We start from the raw sequence: 22,692 nt of genomic DNA on the forward strand, positions 1-22,692 counted from the left end.
GCATGAGCTACTGAGACTAGGTATCATCAGCTACCCCATAGCCTGGGTGAACACCCAGCCCCGACACTTGACAGAATCAACAGTCTCTCCAGGCAGCTGCTGCTGGCAACTCTTCAAGCCACCCCTGGAATTCCCTCTCCCTAGGGTATTCAGAGCATGTGGGAGGTGTCTGCTGAATCGCAGCAGGATAAGACTTCCAATATGTAAGTTTGGCTGGCCCACCAGCATACTCTGCATACCAGTGAGACCAGTCTGATAAGGGAAGGCAAACGTCCTGTCCAGGACAGCTGCAATTATCTTAAATTAAAAAATTTAATTAAAAATTAAATTAAAAAGGTGCTGCAATTATCTTTTAGAGAAAAAGCTTTCCCCACATCTGCACACTGTACTGTTTATCACAGGTATTTTGCAGCCACCCTGTTAAAGATCCAACCGTTACCGGAGGAATGTCTCTGCACCGTCCGCGTAGGCACCATGGCATTTGTTTTCTCGGTTGGATACGTAGCTGTTGCTAGCGCAGTATTCTCTGTGTTGCTGTCTGCTGGTGTTACAACTCCAAAGCCAGAACTCGGGTAACACGTCTGGTACTGACTTTGGCCAAGGATCGTGTATGTAGGATATTCCTGTCAGAGGAAAGGATCGGTTATGATAGGACACTTCTTTCAGAAAACTTTCTACATTAAGATTACTTTTATGCTAGAATATGCCTGTCAAAGAGAAATCCCAGCAAGAGCACAGTCTGACTTTATGCTATTTCTTTCTGCATATGCAAGACCAAAAAAGGGTTGAGAGATCTGACTTTGCAATGGCCCCCACATAGGCAGGTTCTGCAGACAGGAGGCCAGCAATCACAGGGCCACTCCTCTGCCTCCAGCTCCTTCAAAATTAATTCATTATGAATGATGTGACAGTAACAGGGAAAGATCGGATCGAGTGGATGCCACGGCATCTGTCCACACTGTCTGTGTTCTGGAATTTGTGGTTTTATGTTGCGTTTTACTTTCTGATACCAGATGTACTGATAGCGACAGAAAGTGGTCTTGGCACTGGCTGAGGGTGCAAGCTCGGTCACGGGAGCTACAGGATAAACAGCCTTTACTCATGTCCTGACTTCAGCAAGCAATTATTGTACATGTTGTGATGAGAGGTATCCATTTATGAAGACTGTTTATTCATTTAGGAGATCACTGAGCACCTGAAGCTGTGCTTGAGGATTTTAATTTCTGCTTACTGACAGTAAAGAAAGCAGCCACCCCAAATGTCATGTCACACTCTTCAGGCACACTGTGCACTCCTCATTCCCTCAAAGAGCAACCTGGATTTGGGAACCAGGTACCTTGGTCTGCACTACTGAAAGAAGATCTTTTTTCCCCCCTTACAGCTCCAAGCAAGTTTATGTTAATGAAGGAACTTTAAAAAGCAACAGCATAAGCATACAGGGATTTTTGTGAATCCATTGTATTTTCCACACTTCTTACTTCTCTTTCTGCAGAGCTGTGGCATCAACGGGTGCCTTTGTATGTGTAAATATTCAGCATGGCAGCTAACCGCTGACAGTGCTATGTGTTATCTGCTTGGTCAGGGGGAAGGGCTCTGGGCTAGCTGCAGGGCTTTTTGACTTTGTTTTACTCTAGCACCATCAGAACACATCTCCTACTTTACTGGGGGGGTTTTATCTGTTTTGTTTGTGTACAAGCTATTTTCCTTTTCTTGCTGACAGAGAACAAAGGCATTCAGAAAACATCCACCTATAATTCTCCCTGTAGGTTTGGTTCTCAAAATAGTTCTACTGTTCCTTCTCCGTTGTCTCTCTGGCAGAGATCTCAGAACCCTATTTAACATTCACCACACGATCTGCAGAGAAGGAAACACCTTTGAACAGATGAAGTGAGTTTGCCACGAAGGCCAAAGGGAAAACCATCATGGTCAATGAGACAGCAAGAGTAATTTAGCTGACTTGGATTTACACGCTGCACCCTAGAACTCCAGTACCCATTGTATTCTGTTTGAAGAGATGCAAATATTTGGCCTGCCTTTGAGTTTTGAGTAACGTGTTAAACAAAGGTGAAGGAGATGCTGCACATAAGTATAACAAGGAAGAAGTTTTACCTGTGAGATGCTGGCTACTGTTGACGTGGAAATATTGACAACAGTTGAGGATGTAGAGACTGGACTGGCATCGGTAGTTGATGCTGTAAAATCAAGGATTACTGCATTACATATTTCCAGAAAAGCACAAGAGACAAGACCAATCCAAGCTGTGAAATAAGTACTTACTAGGCTTGTGCGCAAGCATTTATGTTTCCAGCAGCACTCTGCTTGTAACAGCCAAAAAAGACTTGGGTGTGTTTTTAAACCAGTGACATTTCAACTGGGCTTACAGGGAAGGAGAGCTAGCATATCTTTAAAAAGAGTACTTTCAAATGTTTCAGAAACCTTTTCCCTCTGTGCCTGCTAAGGAACTGGAGTATAATTTAAATGGTTCCACATCTTTACTAAACATTTTGGCATGACAAAAATCACATTCTGATATTCAATTATCAGCAGCTGAAAATTAATCACAATAAATCAGTAAGATGGATACGAATGTGTTTAAATCAGTTCTGATGAAAAAAAGTCTCTCTGCACTGGACTCAGCATATTTAGTCTAATTAGATCAAAAAATTAAGGAAATAGTAAAAATATTTCAAATAGCATAAAAAGGGTGCCTGCTACTGGAGAAAGCGAACATATCTCCCCGTATCCCTGTGAGACTACAACTGGTTTTTGGATGAGACTTTCTGAAATAATTTGCCAACAGCTTGTAGGACAAATTATTAGAGACATGGAGTTGTTAGTATGAATTTTAAGATGTTTCATAGCCTTCACGTCACTGCATTCAGTTCTCCCAAAATACAGATGAGGCTGCTAGAGCACCTCCTGGGAACACCAGTCATTTGGCAGATTTTGTGCTTGTACAGCCACAGGGCTGTTCCATTAAACATTACTCCACACAGGGGGGTTTGGGACCCTTAAGGATGAGTGAAAACAAATAATGAATCAGCATGAACAAAATCAGGATGTACCAAACCAGGTGCCACCAAGAAATATTTTCTTTTGCTAAACCTTCTTTCTCTGCACACAAATAAAACGAAAAATCACTTTTAGATGCTTATGAAAAAACTTGCAGAAATCCACAGTATCACCTACTTTACCATCACTCTGAGAAAAGCCCTCATTTTCTGCAAATAACACCCAGGCAGAATTCACCCCAAGACTGAAGAACCCAAGCTTCTAAAGGCTTCAGTCTTCCTGCCCCAGGGAAACAGACCCCACCATGAACTCTTAATCAATGTACGTTGTGTTACGGCAAGCACAGATACTACCTGGTAAACAGGTCCTGGAAAGAGGAATGGATCCAAAATATGCCTCAAAAAAGATGAAAAACAAAAGAAATGTATCTTACAAGAGGTGCAGAAACACACAGTATTTACAAGAGGTGAGAAATGTGAAGGGTGGCATCTCTGCGGAAGCAGAAACGGAAGTAAGTAATTAGCCCCTAGGAATCCCCTCATAGATAGTACCTACAGTAGCTACGCAGCTACGAGAAGCAGGGCTGTGAGAGCAGGGTACCTGTCACAGACCCTCCTCATAGGCAACTGCTGGAGAACAGAGGTTGGTTTCCAAATAAAACTCCTTCCAGCTAAACATGTTATGGAAATGATCAAGGTTGTTTTTACCTTAAGAAAATGCCACTTCCTAGGGCACTGCAAAGAGCAGCTCTCCAGAAAAGATCCTCGCTAACACAGAACAAACCTGCCATGAAGCCGGAGGAGATGAACTACCTAGAAGACAGATTATTCTACCACCTCTCTCAAGGTTAGCACAGAGAGCAAACAGAAAGCAATTCCCATCTGTAGTGCTCTGAAGAGCCTGCTTCTCCACTGAGATAGATAACAGAAGTTAAGAAATCACAGAAAAAAGATTCCAAGTGCCGGGATTCTGGTAAAAACAGATTTTCTCATACAAACTTCACTGTTTATCTTAACTCTGGTCTCCTTCCAACATCTATCTTTTAATTACCCTTTATGTATACAGTGTTACACATCAGATCTTGACAAACAGCTCCCACTACACAGATTAACCAATTCTTTCTGCACCGTTCCTTTTACCTGGGAATGGGCCAAAACCACGCAAAAGTGTTTGGCACAGATGTACCAAAAGGCACCATTTCATGGTCTCAGGTTTAAAATACCAGCAAATGCAAGTATGATCTTGAAGCTGCCGTGACTCCTTTTCTCCTCTCTTTCTCCCCCACTTCCAGACCTCATCCTCAGACCTTATAACGCTACCTCCCCTGCCTTATTCATCCCATTCGGTTTTGCTTCAGTCATTTTCAAAGATGTTTCAACCTGCTTCATGTGCTGGGAAGGGGAATGGCAATTAATGCATTTTATGTCTCACTTGGCTCACTTTGCTCTCGCAGGGAAGGAAGAGGAGAGGCCAGAAGCAGCCATTCCTCCCACTTTGCCCCCAGTGCTTCCAAGCACCCCTGCAGCACACCACTGTGGCCACAGCCCAGGTGAGTAAAAAAAGCAAATTCCTCAGTCACTAGGTGCACCTGACCTTTTATCAGGGTTCAAGCACCACATTACTTCAGTCCAGCATCTGCAGACCAAACCATATCCATGCACTGTGATACACCTCCAGTGGGACAGCAGCATCGTACAACTGTGTGTCACCCTACTGTGTTCACTGGAGAGAAAAGACAGATTTTCAAGAGATTACTAAACACTTTGTCCATCCTTCCAGCTCCTGCTCCACCGCCTCCCTTGCACCAGCCAAAGCTGACCCCGCCGTGGGCTGCTTGCTAATTTGAGGAAAAGGAAACGTAGCAAATGCAAAAAAAGGAAGAGTTTCCTGCCAGTTTGCAAAAAGATTTTTCAGAAAAGTGAAAGCGCTTACGCAACTCTAGTGACTTCTTCACATGTTCAATGAGCAGCCCGAAGGGAAACTCTCCTCAAATCACACATTCTCACAGCAGCGCGGATCGAATGTTTTAAAATCCTTCTGCAGAGCGAGGCCTGACAGTGGCTCTGTCACCTCACTAATCCCCAGGGATTCACGCGCTGGCCGTGGTACATCCCTGGCAAGCCTGCCAAGGATCACATTATACAGAACCATTTCTGACTCTTGGCAAATAAAGCTGGTGCTATAAAACATTATAGTTCATTCTGCCGGTGGGAGTACCTGGAGGAGAGTTATGTTTGAAGGAAGGTAGTATTTCCAGTGTTGTATTGCTCATGCTATGAACATGAGAAGTAAATTAAGGATAAACATTACTCTGGGCCATTTACTGTCACAACGACAAAAGGTGAGCAAGGACCATGACACACCACATGGCCTTCCTACCAGTGAAAGATATGCTAAACCCCACTTACTGCTAATTTTAAGAGTTATTCCCCTTTACCTGGCACTCATGAGGCCACATCTGGATACAGCATTCAGCACAAGAAACATGTTGATAAAATTCAGCGGGCCTGGCAAAGAGCTACCAAAACAGCCGGGCAGCTGGGGCACGTCCCCTGCGAGGGGCTGCTGGGGGAGCGGGACTGCCTGGCCTGGAGCAGGCATGGCTTCGGGGGACCCGACAGCAGCATGCTGGAACCTGCACAGAGGTTATCGAGAAGACAGAGCCAGGCTCTTTTTGCAGGTGCACAGCAGGAGGAGAGGAACGGTCACAATGTGAAAGAGGGGATGCTCTGAGTTGACAAAGGAAAAGAAATTTCACTGTGATGACAGTCAGGCACTGGAACTGGCAAAATCTTCATCCTCAGAGGTTCTTGAGACCCAGCTTACATAAAGCCCTGAGCAACCTAGTTCTGAACTCACTGTCAACTCTTCTTTGAGCTGGAGGCTGAACTAAAGATCTTCTGAAGTCCCTGAATTATTCTATGTAAATGTCACGCAAGAAATAATTAGGAATTCCTGAAATGCTTTTAAAAAACTACAGAGAAAGAGACAAATTTTCACAATTCATCACCCAAACATAAATGGCAAAAATCCTGCCTAGCAAAAAAGTATCAATTTGCACATATTTGCCATAAACAAATATCCCATTATTCAGCTAACTGGTACATTTACAAAAATTGCTTTGGAAGCTGGTGAAATTCAGCACCTGGCTTCTTAGATGTGGCACTTCCAGCAGCTGGAATATTTGAAGGCTAGTTCTATACCGAGATACTCACTTTGTAGCCCATCTACCAAGCTGCGGGGTGTGGGTGTGTGTAACATGTAAGAGCCATCCACCTCCAGAAGTAATTAAAAAAAAAAATCCAATGTCACTCAGCGTATTTCCTGACATCAAGCTGAAGACCACCAACAAAAAGTGTGAGCTGCAAGAGCATTCCCAGGAAAGGCATGCAAGAACACAACATTTAGACTCCTCTCCCCTTCCCCTTTGCTCTTCACCCTGTTAAGTCCATCAGCATGGCACCAACAAGCCAGCCTGGTGCACACAGAGGATGGCAGCAAATACAAAACCAAACACATACACAGGCACAAAGAAAAGAGAGACAAAGCATAAAGAAGCATGCACAAACCAAGAACAAACGTGCAAGCCTCTCTATTTGTGTATTTGGACTCAATTAGGTGGAGAGAGATGCAGATAAAAACCATGCCAAGTTACCTTCAATGGAATAAGAATAATGTGCTGGGCTGGGCTGGCTTGTGGTTAACCCTGTAGTGCAGGTGAGAACACTGTGCTGACTTGTAGATGGAGTCTGAATTAAACCACTTTCAGGTTTCATACCTGGCCACAGTGCACCTGAATCAGATAAATTGGACCAGTTACAAACAAATATGCTGGGACCAAACAGCATGCTGCTACCTCAGGTTAAGATTTTGCTTGTCACAAGAGCAAGTAACAAATCACACATGGAAAATGTTTAATTTCTGCAATAGTAAGTGCTGACTGTCAGGCTGTGCATGGATTAGAGCTGCTGACAAAACTGGCTGAAAAAGAGAAAATTAAAAGCACCAAGAAGACCAATTTCCAAAGCTTTCAACTAAAAATTTGTTCATGTCACAGTAGGATTCACTGCCACATCAGTACAAAGGAACTGCTAATCCCTCTGAGGTTTGGGCTGAGGTGTACAGCACGGCAAATGACCTCAGCTATTACATAGCGAGGCTCAGGTTGGTTTATATTAAGGTCAAGGTCAATGCTTCCACTACTTCACTGGGCTTTAGGTTGAACATTTTAAAACAAGCCACAAGTCAGTAATTTTCATAACCTTGACAACAGCTAACATAGAGCTTAAAAAAAAAAGTCTAAATGTTTCTTCTAGATTTCCTGCCATCCTGGAAAGCATTTGTAATAACATTGGGCAAAGCGAAGAGACAGTGAAATGACTGCAATTCATCTGTGCAAGGCACGCATAAACAGTGTGGTTCCAGCTCAGGTGCCACAGTGTCTAGTCCACTGCACTGACAGTGGTGAAAACAGCATCCGACTGAAGTAGCTCAGCTCAGGCCTGGTGCTTCAGGGCTCTTCAGGCTTTTGTTTAAGTGTTTCCAGACCTACAGCCAAAGTCAAAGGCATTTCTCCCTGGCCCTGGTTAGAAAGCATGAATCAGTTGAGATGTACTTAAAAACAAGCAGGAGTGTGCAAAGCAGAGGAACAAAGGATGTTTGGAGCTAGACACAAAGTTCAGGGCCAGCAGAAAGACCACCCTCCTTCTTAAGCCTCCCAAAACCAGTACCAAGGCTGTGAAAGCCACCTGCAGCCTTTCACTTGCTCCAGCAGGACGAGCCATGGGCTGTAAGCTCCAAATCTCTTACCCAGAAGACACAGGAGACTCTACAGATGGACAAGAGCAGCGACTCCAAGAGCTCGCTCCATGCTGCAGCTTTGTCAGAATTGAGTTCTGCAACAGCTCTTTGATTTATTTACATACCTGATCTCAAACTGTCACCTGTGAGTCAAATTAAGTCATTCACCTATCTGTACAGCCACACCAGGGTTTTGATTCTTCAACTCTCGGGTTGCGTCTTCATTACTGTTTCAAACCTCGAGAACCATGGTAATTAGTAAACAAAAGGGAAAGACTGGTTTAAGAAAGATTGTAGATACATTGCAGAAACTCCAGAATAAAACATATGGGAAACAGACCCTCTAAGGAGAGTGGGAGTATCTGTATTTGTTTAGTCTGGAAAGGGAGCGCCACAATCTTCAAATAGGTGAGTAGCTTTGAGAGGGGAGAGTAACCAACAGTTCCTTACAGTGCAAGATAGATGGACATGGAGCAGACAGCCACATAACAAGACGGTTGGTCACAGGACGCACAGAAGTGCCTACTAACCATGATAGTAAAACAGAAGCCAACTCTGAATGCTGTAGGGTAATTGTCACATGAGGAGAGTAACACCAGGTCAGACACACGTCAGAGGTGTTGGCAGGGTTGGTGGGATGCAAGTGCAGGAGCCGACTCAGGTCGTGCGCTAAGGCATCCTTCAGCCCCTGCTTTCCATGACTGTGTCATCTCCCAGTATAGACATGTTCTACTTTCCATACAGCAAGGCACACTCTTGGCCTGGTGGCACATGTCCTTCCCTCTCCTTCTGCAAGGCAGCATTTATAAGCTAGCCCACCCTCAAGGATGACAGACGGGAAGCCAGACGAGGGGGAATGAGACCCCTCTGCATCCACCCCAGCACTGCAGCTGGGGCAGAGGAACGTCACAGTGCGCATCTACATATGTGAAAAGGCCCCACAGAGGACAGTCCACCACTGGTAGTTTTTTCTTGAGTTAATGTAAACCATCACATCCACAGTGTTTCTAACACCAACTTACAGCCACACATATGCAGCCTGTAAGTCACTTATTTTAATGCTTCTTTAATAAAATCTCTCCAGACCACAAGTGCATCTCATGTAGAACAATGCCCTAAACACTGTCACAGAAGTATTACAGCGCAAGGAGAGATGCAAACTGGCAAGAGCATAGGTCATCTTTTCTCTGAAAGCAGCACCCTAACCTGAGTGATCTCAACACCATGCTTGTGTTTGTCAGCTTGCTTGAATTTCATTCTTAAAATACATCTGCTTTCTTCCAGTTAGATAATCCATGATGCCTTCTTTTTGGCATAGAAACAAATATACAGTAGGAAGTCATGCAAACCTCTGGATCAGGCCCTTTGGTGCTGGTAGAACATCTGACCAGGCTGGCCAAGTCCTCACCTGCTCAATGGAGATTTTGTGAGCAGAAACGATTTGCAGAATTTCCTCTGCACTGAGCGTGCTCAGTCCTCTACCCTTCACCTGCCCATCACACCATGCAAGGTCAACAGGATCGAGCAGGTACCACTCCAGTATGATTTCCATTACTGGAAATATGACTTCTAACATCTTCCTAACACTTAAATTCAGACTAAAATATCAGGTATTTAATAATAGCCCTCAAAACCCATACCAAGACATTTCAGTAACTGATCACATTTCAGAAGATGTTTAACAGACAAAAGTTCCTATGAAGTCAACAGAAATTGCTGAACTCTTTCCTAGGTCTTCAGAAGAATTTCTATGGTTACATTCAGAGTATAACACTGAAGCAGCTAGGTACCCCCAAATTCCAGAGCCTTTGAATTAGAAAAACCTCACCCTTCCCTCCAAATACAGCCACCACCACCACTACCACAGAACATCACACACAAAACAGTAACAGAAACCCCTACATCCTCCCTCCCCCTAAAAAATTTAGAGATTAGTCTAAACCACCTTTTTAAGCATCTTGGCCTAGCACTTCAAGGGAGCATTACACATATTGACACATATTTGCCTTTAAAACAAGGCATGGTGACACAGGTAAATACCTAATAACGTACAAAGCAGCCTCAGTGCACCGTTCCCAACAAACTATCAATAAACATCAAATAAATGAAATAAAAAAACCACCAGCCACTGTTCAGATATAGCAAAGACCAGTGCAACAAGGCACTGAAACCAAGTGCAGGCACCCAGGGAAGAGAAGTGTGTTCCAGCAACCATGGGGTCGGGCACAGTTTGTAGGTAACAGACCATGGTGGCAACACCCAACACTACAACTGGACAGAAAGACAAGGAGAAGAGTATTTAGAAAGACAGCAGACAAACTGCACTGGCTACTGAAGACTTGGGCATGGACACAGCATCAACCTTCTCCGCACTCGTTCAGCTTTCTTGGGAGAAACTCTCCTGGAGGGGCGAAGGGAGCTCAGAAAACACAACAGGCAGAGACCTTTGGCTCCTCAGGACACGTAACACAGAGCCAACCAGAAATCCCAAGACCGCCGTCATGCCAGGTGGTAGGGAGGGCTGGTTGTTTTTAAAAACCTCTGAAACAGCAGTCACACTTGAACCTCGCTGGCCGGGGCTTAGCTAGAAATGCAGAAGCAGCAAATACCACCATCCACCCAAAGGACCCTATTCTCCTGAAGAGCCCTCAGCACCTAACAAACAGCCCTGAGCTGCTAATAAAACAGCCCAACACTTACACCCTGCAAAGCTCCCACTTTACGGTATTCAAGCAATCAGTCAGAACAGTGTAGCTCGGCATTAATACAGGGAAAATGAGATATGGGAGATACTGTTTGATCAAGGCCTTGCGTCCCAGTTACTACAAATCCGTAATTTTCTTCCTAAGGAAGCATCAACCACAAGAAAACTACTTTTCATGAAGCCCTGGTGTATATATATGAAAAAAAGAAAGGTCTGTAGATAAAAAAAAGAAAGGTCTGTAGAAAAAAAAAAAGAAAGGGTATGTAGATTCACTTTATGTATTGACCTTTCTCATAAAGATAACAATGTGTGCCATATTGCTTTAAATGGAAATCATAATGTAACTTATGTCTAGTAAAACTGAGTGTAGTTGTATCACCTTTTCTACACCATCTTTCAAAAATACCATGACCAATCAATTGTTTTGTAATTTAAACAAAAGTCCTTGCTCTGCCAGCAGCTAACAAAAGCCATAAATGTTGCTCTTTTTGTTCAAAGACATCTAGTTCTTCAGCTAAGGAAAATTCATCCTTTTACACTTCAGGATACGAAGATTTTGGCATTACAGATAAATCTGCAAGAAGTAAATCTGTTCATTTCACTATGCAGCTTGACCAAAAGCCCCTGGACAGCCGCTTCACGGTCACCTCGCAGCTTGTGCAGCTCACCGACGGCACACACGGTGCTCCCCTGGCTCCCGCACGGGAGGGCGATGCTCTCCCCTCTCAGCACAGCTAGGTGCTAAGGGGCTAAACAGTCCCCGCCGCGTTACACTTTGCAGAGCTGGCAACAGTATGCAGTATTTACACATGAAACCAAGCAGGGCGACATCAAAAATGAAAAGTGAAAATGTTAATTTTTAATAATCAGTCATAAAATTTCATACATGCGGGGGATAGTCAATCGTGTGGTTTTTTCCCCAGTGCCTGACACTTAATACAGAGAGTACGAGGAAAGACCAGGCAGCTCCTTTCACTAGGTGACCCACCCAGAAGTTGGATGTTTCTGTCTGCTCTACTCATCCTCAATTCCCTTTATACATCATGGAGAAAGATGGCCATTATCTTCCAAATCAGCCCAACACCCAGAGGTGTATCTCTCCCTCCATGCACTACAGAGGAAGCACAGGGTGAATAGCTCGGACCCTGTCATCGAGCTTTAGCTGCTCAGTTACAACAGGACTCTCATCCTTCAATCATTTGTGAAAACTGGAATGGCTAATGGAGGTCTCAAGTGTTAGAGCAACTTAAGCAAACTTACTTGCCTAGAGACATTTTAGCATGAAATCTACATTTGTTGAAAGATTAAATAACAAAAAAGTCTTAATCCTGGTCAGCAAAAAGGAAAGGAAAAATACCTTCAGCAGAGATGCTGCAGTAAGGGGTCTTGTGTGATCTCACTGCCAAGGAAGCTGCACAAACACAGCTATACCACAACTGGAGAAAATTATGATCCCAAACTAAGAACCATCTGGCAAGACATCCAAATTAATGGCCAGGAAAACAGCTTTGTAAGATTTTATTTTAAGACATATTTTATAATATTAAGTCCCATCAGTACTGTAGATAGGGATCTACAATTTAAGTTAGGCATGTGCTCTCCTACAAACGCTTCTCTCCCACACACCTGGTTAAGCTTAACAATGCTTTTTAATGAGACGTAAAAAAATAATTGCAGGTACTGAGAAGTCTTTGAAAAGTTACTTCTTACCGAAAGGAGGTAGTCCATAGGTTTGGGTGGTCTGGGAGTAGATGGTGTAGGGCTGAGACTGCTGTAGTGCTTGGTACTGAGTCTGACCAGGGTAAGGGCTCATTGTTTCCGATACGGGTACAGAAAGGATATGTGCATATGGTCTTATTAAAAAGGAAGAACAAAAGTAAAAAAGAACTATTTACATTATGCATCTTTCAGCCTCCAAACCAGAAGACACATTAAAAAAATTGCTTTAGGAAGAAGAAACAATAAACAATGACACATGCTCTTAGTGTAATGCCCGCTTGTGTTTCCCAATACAACAGGCTCCTGGTTTTATATATCCTGCCTGTTTCTTGCAGGGACACCACGGGAAACTGTCTCCTTCATGATGCCAGAGCACCAGTGCTTATTCCAGGACTGGGATGGCAGGGTGTAAGGTGAAGAACAAACTCCCCATTCCAACAGGCACGAGCAATTAGTTTCACTTATCATGCCTCACAACACCAAATCCTAAAGCTAATACAATACAGTGGTACATGTCAAAACTACTGGAACAAACAAAGGGACTGCACAAAAGCAAGCATGGGGGATTAAGGCCTACTATGCTGCAATGGGAAAAACGAAGATCCCCAAACATGGTAAATGATGAAAAATTTCTTCACCAAAAGTGTTGTCAAGCATTGGAATGGACTGCCCAGGGAAGTGGTTGAGTCCCTGTCCCTGGAGGTATTCAAAAGCCAGGCACACAAGGTGCTTAGGGACATGGTTTAGTGGTAGGATGGCAGGGTTAGGGTAACGATTGGACTGGATGATCTTAAAGGTCTTTTCCAACCTAAATGATTCTATGGTTCTATGACCAGAAAAATCCTATATTCCCCTTACATTCATTTATGTCATAGAATCATAGAATGTTTTCGGTTGGAAGGGACATTTAGAGGTCGTCTATTCCAACCCCCCTGCAGGGAGCAGGGACACCTTTAAACAGATCAGGTTGCTCAGAGCCCCGTCCAACCTGGCCTTGGATGTTTCCAGGGATGGGGCCTCTACTACCTCTCTGGGTAACCCATTCCAGTGTCCAGTTTATTTATTCCTCAAATATTATGGGCAATATTCAACAAGAATATTGTGTTGTTAATTACTTGAAGTGGCTCATTTATCTTTGTGATCATAAGACAACAGCCACTGAAGCCAAAGGGTGACTTCTATCAGCTTCAGTGTCCGCAGCAATGAGTATCTGTTGCCAGAAGATATTACAGTATGAGTTACAGCATTACAGAAACGTATAAAGATGCAAAAAGATAACTTCAGAAGGAAGCAAGAGTTACAGAATTTAGTAACAATTGTTCGACTTACTTTGCAGAATACATTTGCGAGGTATAATCATTTGATGACCTTGGAATATAATCAGTGCATGTCATAACTGGAAAAAAAAGTTTGTATTAATTACACAGGCAATTTCAAAACCCAACAAATAATGACAACTAAATATCAGTGTGCACAGTACATTTTAACCAAGACACAGGATTTACAAAGGTTTTTTATCTGTTTCAAAGCAAATTCTCACAACATGCACTGCTAAAACAGCACAAAAATGTTCTTCTTGCCAGTTCACAGCAGGTAGATGATTCAGTCAATGCTACTTCTCCCTTTGTAACAGTGCTCTTTCTCTTTATCAGCTGGTACCGCCATCTTTTGCAATTGTCATGATAAAACTTTTATTTCAGTCCTGCCCAAAACCTTGCATACGCCAAAGGGTCTTCATCTGCACCAAGCTTAACATTTCCTTTCTCTGTTGTGGAGCAGAGACCAAAGCAGATGCTTGTTTTGCCAAGCTTTCCTCTTCCCCTTCCCTTTTCTACATACTCCACGTGGAGCACAGCTCCAGTTATCTGTCTTTCCTTTAAGAAGGAGCGGCTCCTAGCTCAACAGACTTCATCCCACACACCAAGCACAAGGCTGAGTCCAAATTCACATGACTTCTAAAGAAATTTGGCAGTTACATTTAACAGGGTGTTTTCATTTTTCTGCTTGAATAAATCCACAGCAATTGCACTCTAAAACTGGTAAGAGTCATGCAAGCTAGCAAATTCAAGGAGGAAACCTTCAAAATCTTTTCACTCGGCACTGCCTATGGCTCTAGTATACCCCATACATGATGACGGTTATTAATTGCAGCATTCTGGGTCAGGGTGGAGAAGGGGGCTTGAGCTGGCATGTCTTAACCCAAGAGCCATTAAATCCACCACCAGATTCAGATGAGCTGACCTGATAAATACTCAGCTGTCCATCAAACTAGGAAAGCAAGGGCGTGAGGACCCCTTGCACAGAATTTGGCATGGTACAGCCTCTCTGGCACAGGCACTCCCTGGCAGAGCAGTATGCTGCAGTGATCACCAAGCTACATGACTTTTGTGACTGCAAATCTGCACAGCACATGGGTTTATCAGTTCGGATCTACAAGCACCATACCCAAATTCTTAGCAAACACAGCTGTGCTGCTGTGGATCCAGCTTATTCATCTGAAGCCAGTTTGTAAGTAGGCAAAACACCCAGGTTCCAGCCCTGCCTAGGAGGGGATCCAGGCTGCGTATCTCTTGTACGGGTCCAGGGGCCTGGATCCTCCATCACTAACATGACAAGAGACTGCACTTTCCCTCTCCCTTCTGTAGTGAGACTCAACAGCCTTCAGAAAGAAATACGGTCACGGATGGCAGCATACTTTGCCTTGGGATTTGCTCCACATGCCAGTGCTCCAACAATTAGGGCTTTCCCCATCTGGAACAGTCCTACAGCAGTATTGCTCTTGTACCATCACGTCGTTAACTCTAACTAAGGGGGGCAAGTTAGTTTGCACAGGCAACCCTAACTGTAATATTTGCATTCTCCTACCTAAATAATCTCCTCTTAATGTAATCTGAGCATAAGCGGCTGAGTAATACAAACCATCAGCCACACGCTCTGAACCTTCTGAATGCTCTGTGAATCGCCTCCCTCTAGTCCTCAGCGTTTGCCTTGATTCATGGTGTGAAGCTCACGTAGCACAAGGATACAACAGAAAATGCAAACTGGGAGCTTTTGGATCTAAAGGCTTTCACTGAACACTGGTCAGATATTCTCACATCTCTCATGCAAAAATGTCTTTTTTTTTTTTTTTTAAAAGAATGTCAATACTCATCTGAATAGTAACATAACAGTAGTATTTCTAGAATTCTTATTTTTAAAATAGCATATAAAGAATTCAGTAATGGTGTAAAAAAGAATAAAACCCCCCAATATTACTGCATGCAACTTCTGGAATTTGTAAATGACTCATCCAATTAGGCAGCAGATTTTGCAGGCTAAAACTTCTGGAAACACCTGCAGCTACAACATCACAGCACACAGATTAAAATACTAAAGATGCAATCAGTTAGCAATGAAATATTTTCAATCAAGTTGAGCTGATTCACACTTATATGGGCAGCCAAAGGTATTCTACACAGGAATCCTACTTTTGTAACAACCTCCAGTCCTCTTTTTCCAGAAGAAGGGATATTTTCTGCCTCAGTTTCCCCTCCATTTATTTCAGAAGGATTTTCTGCAGACATTCAATACAGTTCAGAGTCTAAGATTAAGTGCATGGCATATTATTACAAAAGACGCAAACAGCTGTGTAATGATTTATAAAAATAATGTCTTTTACAACAGGTGTTATTATTGATCAACTCAACCCCTCCCTCAAGAAAAATCACTTCTAAGGCAGGTGAGACATAGCAGAACCCAGCAGCAAGTTGGGGGGCAGTGATACAAAAACATCTGTTAGAAAGAGATATTTGCTTACCATCAGGCATTATCGCTTTGTAAGCACCACAGCAAACTTTAACTATACAACTGATAGTGAGGACAGGCCAAGGATCACAAGGAGAAGACAAAGCTTGTGCCTGATGAAGCAAAGTAATGAGACCAGTGGAAGGAAAGGCAGTGGGAGCAGAACTCCAGAGGATACTTACTCTCGCTGGACATGGGAAGGTTTGAACCAAGGCTTGAAGATTCAGGTTTCTGATCGCTGACTTCTGCGTTGCTCACGTGACTGCCAGGACAAACAAAGGCAAATCATTAGCATTATGAACTCTTAAATTAACATCCTTGGGCATCATAACCCCCAGGTTCAACTTTCCTAACCAAGGCAAACTGACTCTTAAGAGAAAGTAGCTCTGCACTCTTTGATATTTCACACAGAGATTCCAAGAGAGATATTTGCAGCTCTAATTAAACTACCATCACCTCCAGCACGTTGACTCCCCAACTGGTCTCTCAGGATAAGGCTATAGCTCAGCAGATCTAGCAGCCTGGCACTGCTGCCTGCAGCAGAAAGTGTAGACTCCTTCCCTGCCGCCTGGGCCTGGCCTCCTACTCCCCTGTGTCAGCTCAGGCACCCATCAGGCTCTCCATGAGAGTTTAATTTGCTCATCCAGCACATCCAGCAGTTATTTTTGCTGGGATACTGAATAGCCTTAGCTCATGGAGGGATCCAGCACGCACCATGCTTGGTGCACACCTGAACTACAGGCAGAACTCCCCCTCTCAGCAGCAATAAGCAGTTACATTGGCTCCATCACCTTGTAAAACTGCAGCCTAGAATGTCAGAGTAACACACAGATGCCTCAAAACTTCACAAAAAGCTGTGTTGCAGAACTAGCAATAATAAAACTAAAGCCAACAAGGCAATTATGAAGGGAAAAAGCAGTTTCATTAAGAAATTATCTGTACCTCCTACTCTATGTATGAAGAAAGCAAACATTGACACATAACTGAAGTGGTGCGTGACAAATCCAAAATAATCTAGTAACCTGTGAACATTTCTTAAGTACAAAGTGACACCCAGTTCAAGGATGCTTCAACCCTCGTCTTCAGGGACAAACCCAGCAGCGAGGCAACCTCCTGTGGACACAGGACCTGTGGCAGCAGGGCCACAACAGTGGTGTTTACTTGGCTCCTGCAGGCTGGGGGGAAGGAGAAGCAGAGGAGTGTGTGGTATCAACCAGCAGCGCCCTGGTAGCTCCATCTACCCCTGAACTGCTCCTTCTGGCTGTGATGGAGGAACTTGCTCCAGGATGGGTCGGTGATCATCCCCCAGGGCAGGAGGCACAGCTTTCCTGGCACAGGGTAGGGGGGGGAGTTAGCCAGTGAGTGCCATGGGTTTGGCTGTAAGGCAAGTGATTTTCCTTCCTTCGGCTGGTGAGAGGGACTGAAGCTTAATCAAAATGAATAATCTGGCTTTTTCCCCTGAAAACCTTTATAACCAAAATCCTTGGAAATCCTTATCAATACTAGTAGCTGAACAGACTTCCATAATAAAGCATGAGTTTTGCATGAAAATAACGTATTTCTATGCAGACTCAGGGTATTTTTCTACTATCACTCTTGGTGGAAAAAAAATGCTGTGATTCTGTGGCACAGAATCTGTAGCAGTTAAACAGCATGCAGTCTGCAAGCAGGTTGAGAGCTGCTCATTGTGATCACTTCCACTTGTGTAAAATGTAATAGATAAAATAACATTTCTGACCATGTGATACCAGGCCATGTTTCTGCTCTCTTTCTCATCGCTGCTCCTCAACATACACACCCGTGGCTCTCGGGACACATCCATACCAAGTGCTCTTATTCTCCATCATTTACAAGTTTTCAATTCTCATCGACTCAGGGAAAAGTTCTGACTCGCACCACTGAGTGCATCCTGCAGACCAGCAGAGCACGCTGTACTCATAAAAGTGCTAAGACTCTTACGGATGCTTAATGCTTCCAAGAGACCACCCTCACTGGGTACAGCTCTTCTTTCCCCTGCTTCCACAATGCAGCTAAGACAAACACCGCTAGATTACTGACATGGGCTGAAAATCACGTTGCTGAGGAGAAACAGCTCTAATAAATTATTTTAAACTATTCCATGGGTCAAACTTAAAATCATATACAGTTTTATCAAAATAGAGCCAGAATATTTAAGCAGGTCAGAAATGCAATTTTATCCCTCGCCCTCATTCTATTTTTAAATACTATATAAGGATGTTGACACTCAAATCGTGAGGCCACTGGTGCCTGTAGGAAAGCTACAATTGCAGTGAAGCAGGGTGACCGGCGGAAGGACAATCAACACCATGCACGCCAGCATGTTCAGACCTGCCCATATGGCCCTCAGCTCCTGTGTAGCCAGAGAGAGAAAAAATCCTGCCAGGACATGGTTCACCTCACCTCATACTGCCTAGGAAGGCAGCTTGCAGTGATTAGCTCAGATTTCTAATTTTTAGACATGCGAATTTCATGCACTGGCTGCTCACTGTTTCCTGTTAAAGTACTCCTTTTGATTTTCAAAAGAAATATGTACTTATGTCCCCATTCAGGGTTTCAATGTACCATGTCCACTGCTGTGTGAATGGCACACACAGCGTTTCCTCCTCCCTCACATTGGGATGTCAGAGGCTCCAAAAAGAAACCTTTCTGCACCATATTTGCTACTACTCACAGGAACAGGATAAACCCCAGCATAGCTGTTCCAGCTATATGTAATAATAGTGATTAATTCCTAAATACAACATATATCAGGAAGCATCTACTGAGGCTAAAAATAGTACAACACAACAGCTTTACACAGAATAGGCTATCACTTTTAGAGGGTTTAATTTCTCAAAACAGTTATCCACAGTTTTACTGACAATCATAGCATAGATACTAAAATATTCTGAGTCTCACCAGAATAAATGCATGTTATGTGTAGTTCCTGACAGTCTCATCAGATTCTGTGAAAAACAGAATGCTTGATGATGTCATTGAGACTCCTCAAAGCCACATTTGTAACAGCTCAGTACCAAAGGGCCGGTTAATTTTTTTTTATTGGGAACTTAATCACAAAATTATATCAAGTACAAAAGCAACTTACATTTGCCCTCTGTTGAAAAATAAAACCATACGCAAGCTTCAAAAGTGGCAGCTTATGATGACCAAACAACATTAGTAACTGTTCCACACTAAAATCAAATTCAAAATTACGTACCTCAAGCTTTGTTCTCGGGATTCCTGCATCTTTGCTTTTTTCATCTGCAAAGACAAATATGCTCAGAGACACAACTAACGAGAGCTGTCCTTGACAGAATCTGTGCACGCAGATCTCCACTAGCAGGTCACCGCTGGTTACTGTAGAGTTCGCGTTAGTGTTTAAATACAGAAAGCCTTGCACTGAACTCCAGAGCTAACCCATTTAACCATGGGTTCTTCATCTCAAAACAAGCTTTTTCTTAATTAGAAAACAAGTGCTAAAGCTGAACGTGTTAGCAAAATTGCTATGTTCTTTAAGTAAGTAACAGATGATGGGATATACAGCTACAATGTCTGATAAAGACAATTTTATGGAAATTGAATAAAACAGCCATAAATTTTAAGAAAATCTTATTCTGCATAGATTCAGCACAACTGCCATAAACTTGGGTCCTTCATTCCCCCCCCATACTTAAATATTATACAAAGATAGGAACTTGAATATTTTTTTCTGTAATAAATTAGGAGTTCAGATTTTAATTTTTGAGTAAAAACAATACATTTATTCTGGTTTTGTAGGTGGCCAGCTGGATCCAGTTCCTGTGTAGGGTATTACCCAACAGAAAGCACTGGCTTGAACACAAATTTGGTTTTCTGCATGCAGGCTACGAATACTGCTTTGAAATCCTCGGCAGGACAACAGGATTAGTTTTCATAGCCTGTAAGATGTTCTGTGAGACACTGGCTTTTCATTCCCCCACCTTCCACCTCTAGCAGAAAGTTTTACAGACTTCCACATTTCTGGAACATGTTTAGATGCTCAACTCGCTGCTTCAGTACCTGGGCTTCAAACAAGCCTGTGTCTTGTGTGAAGGTGGTCTGGGAAGGTATCAGGCTGCAGGAATTGCAGCCCCCCGCCTTGGGTACAGCAGGCAAGGAAAGATTGCTGCCACATAGGAAAGCCACTAGCGTAAATGCCTCGCTGTGTTGTTCAAGTTTGTGTCTCCTAGGTGAGTATAAATAAAATACCAGGAAAATGCAATTTGAGCATGAGAGGTCAAAATGTGCTCAAAACTTTAAAAAAAAAATCTAAAAAAATTAATAAACCACAGGTGAATTTCTGTTGGGTAGGGAGAGATGGGAGGCAGAGGTACAAAGAAGGATAAAGGCTCAAGGCAGCAACAAGGGGAAAGGAGTAAGCAAACAGCAAGGATGGAAAGGAGAAAGCTGAATGGACAATCTTCTCTCTCTGATGAAGCCACCAGTATTTTAGAGCTCAGTCTGCTTTCATCTCTATACTAGTCTTGCCAGCAGCTACTCCCTCCAGCATCTCACAGCAGAACACTACAAACTTCATTAGCACCCATCCAGCACAGAAAAAATGCAAAGGCAATGACAAAGTGCAGGACAATGGCTTAGATACCACACAGCCCCAAGCCTGGCAATCTGCTGGCACTCATCACTTCAACCGGAGCAAAGAGCTGGTGGCACTGGCATTGACATTAACTCCTGCTGCGGTTCTTCAGCCCCACAGCTTCAGAGACTTCTCCAGAGCCCTTCTCCTGTCTGGTTTGGAGTACATGCTACTCTGGCCCAGAGCCTGACGGAGATGCATCGGTCTTCCCCATGTAAAGACGATGTAACTACAACGCTAAGGGCAAGCAGTGTTCCCCCAGCTCCCTCAGGCACGGAGTTATCAGAGCACGGCTGCGCCCATGCGTGGTGCCCCTCAATGCCCTTCAGAACCCTACTGTCTTGCAGCACGTGCTCCAGCTCTTCCCCGGGACCCTGCCACCTGCTCCCAAGCGGGGACCTCGGCCACCAACACTGCACCCAACAGCTCAGGGTGCCAAACTGCCCACAGCGTTCTTAAGGAAAGGAAAAGGAAAAAATTAGTCACATCAGAAAAAGTAGCAGCAAACCACTTCAGACCAAAATTACATTGAGGATAAAAATAAAAATCAACTTAGAATTGGCAGCTTGAATTTCAGAATTCACAGGAGGAATGCTGTTGCTTCCAGTCAGGATAAGACCTGGCCTCTTCAATTCAGTTGTTTTGTTTTGTTTTTTTTTTTAATATGGGAGGTGGGCAGAGAAATCAGCTCAGCTACCAAAAAAAAAAAAACCCAAACCAAAAAAACCCCCCAAAAACCCCTAACCCCCCCAAAAAACGAAATGAGTTTTTGCAAGAAGACATCAGTTTTATTGATGCTTTCATCACAACCAGAATGGCACAGCTGTTCCTAAAACACCTCTCGGTAGTCAGGACTTGAGCTCAAACCATTGCTCTGCTGCTCTGTCAACTTTGGTCCCTGGATGGGAATGTCTATGTTGGTGAGTATCTACACCGCAAGGCCATCGTGCCTTGTCCTCCTCTGATGGGAGATCTTCCCCCTCTGCCAGAAACATGCCCTTGGTGTTGTACAAAGAGCAATATTTTAATGAGTTTTCCTTTAAGTTAATAGTTAATTTAATTTTAAAAAAAATCAATAAATATCTGGAAAGGGTTTCACACTCTCTTTGAATGGCTCTGGAACATGGCACAGACAGTGAGAGCGTGCAGTGTCCATCAAGGAAAACAGCAATTCTGAATTTCAGTCTATCATGTCACTGCCTCAACTGGAGTCTTAATGCTAAGCAGTAACATTTACACAATCTTGAATCTTCAGTGGAATGCACACCCCATGTCCTGGTTTTGGCTGGGATAAAAATTTTCTTTCTAGTAGCTGGCATAGTGCTGCTTTGGATTTAGGATGAGAAAAATGTTGATAACACACTGATGGTTTAGTTGTTGCTGAATACTGCTCACACTGGTCAAGGACTTTTCAGCTTCTCAGGCCCCGCCAGCGAGAAGTGGGAGGGGGCACAGCCAGGACAGTGGATCCCCAACTGGCCTGAGGGCTATTCCAGACCATATAGCATCATGCCCAATATAGAAACTGGGGGACCTTGGCTGGGGAGCAGGGATCACTGCTTGGGGACCGGCTGGGCATTGGTCAGTGGGTGGTGAGCAATTGCATTGTGCATCACTTGTTCTGTATATTCTTTTACCATTATTATTATTATTATTATTCCTTCTTTTTCTGTCCTATTAAACTGTCTTCATCTCAACCCACAAATTTTACTTCTTTCCCCCCAGTTCTCTCCCCCATCCCACTGGGTGGGGGGAGCAAACGAGCAGCTGGGTGGTGTTGGGCTGGGTTAAACCACAACACCCAATTTTCTACCCATCACTAATCACTGCAGTTTACGCTACAAACTTAAGTGGGAGGGAACAGTTTTAAACATAAGTCTTTTGTGGGCTTGGAAAGCATTTTCTCTCTCTCCTGCCACATGTCATAAAACATATTTTATGCAGGAAGAGCAGCTGCTAGCAATGACTTAAGGATGATGTTCGGGGCAGAAGAAGAGGGTGCTGCCATGATGTGCTATACTTCCAGCTGAGCCCTGCATGATCGCCCTCCAAGTCCAAA

The 22,692-nt window shown here is 43.6% G+C and overlaps 1 protein-coding gene across 4 annotated transcripts in view; it reads right to left on the reverse strand.

Annotated features, from left to right (window-relative positions):
- EYA3 (EYA transcriptional coactivator and phosphatase 3) overlaps window positions 1-22,692 on the reverse strand; it is a 72,328-nt gene that overhangs the window by 12,860 nt on the left and 36,776 nt on the right. For 2 of the 4 annotated variants that reach the window (XM_009645840.2, XM_035901286.1), the window contains exons 3-9: window positions 19,239-19,282; window positions 16,201-16,280; window positions 13,565-13,631; window positions 12,227-12,369; window positions 6,668-6,805; window positions 2,110-2,192; window positions 440-623 (exon numbers count right to left, since the gene is read on the reverse strand). In XM_009645840.2, the coding sequence (XP_009644135.1) occupies window positions 440-623; window positions 2,110-2,192; window positions 6,668-6,805; window positions 12,227-12,369; window positions 13,565-13,631; window positions 16,201-16,280; window positions 19,239-19,282 (739 nt within the window). Of the gene's footprint in view, window positions 1-439; window positions 624-2,109; window positions 2,193-6,667; window positions 6,806-12,226; window positions 12,370-13,564; window positions 13,632-16,200; window positions 16,281-18,937; window positions 18,959-19,238; window positions 19,283-22,692 lie in introns of those variants that run through there. The other 2 variants (XM_035901287.1, XM_009645841.2) reach the window with 2 other exon arrangements.

Source organism: Egretta garzetta, unplaced genomic scaffold (assembly GCF_000687185.1).
Source record: "Egretta garzetta isolate BGI_Z169 unplaced genomic scaffold, ASM68718v1 scaffold368, whole genome shotgun sequence".
NCBI classification, from domain to species: Eukaryota; Metazoa; Chordata; class Aves; order Pelecaniformes; family Ardeidae; genus Egretta; species Egretta garzetta.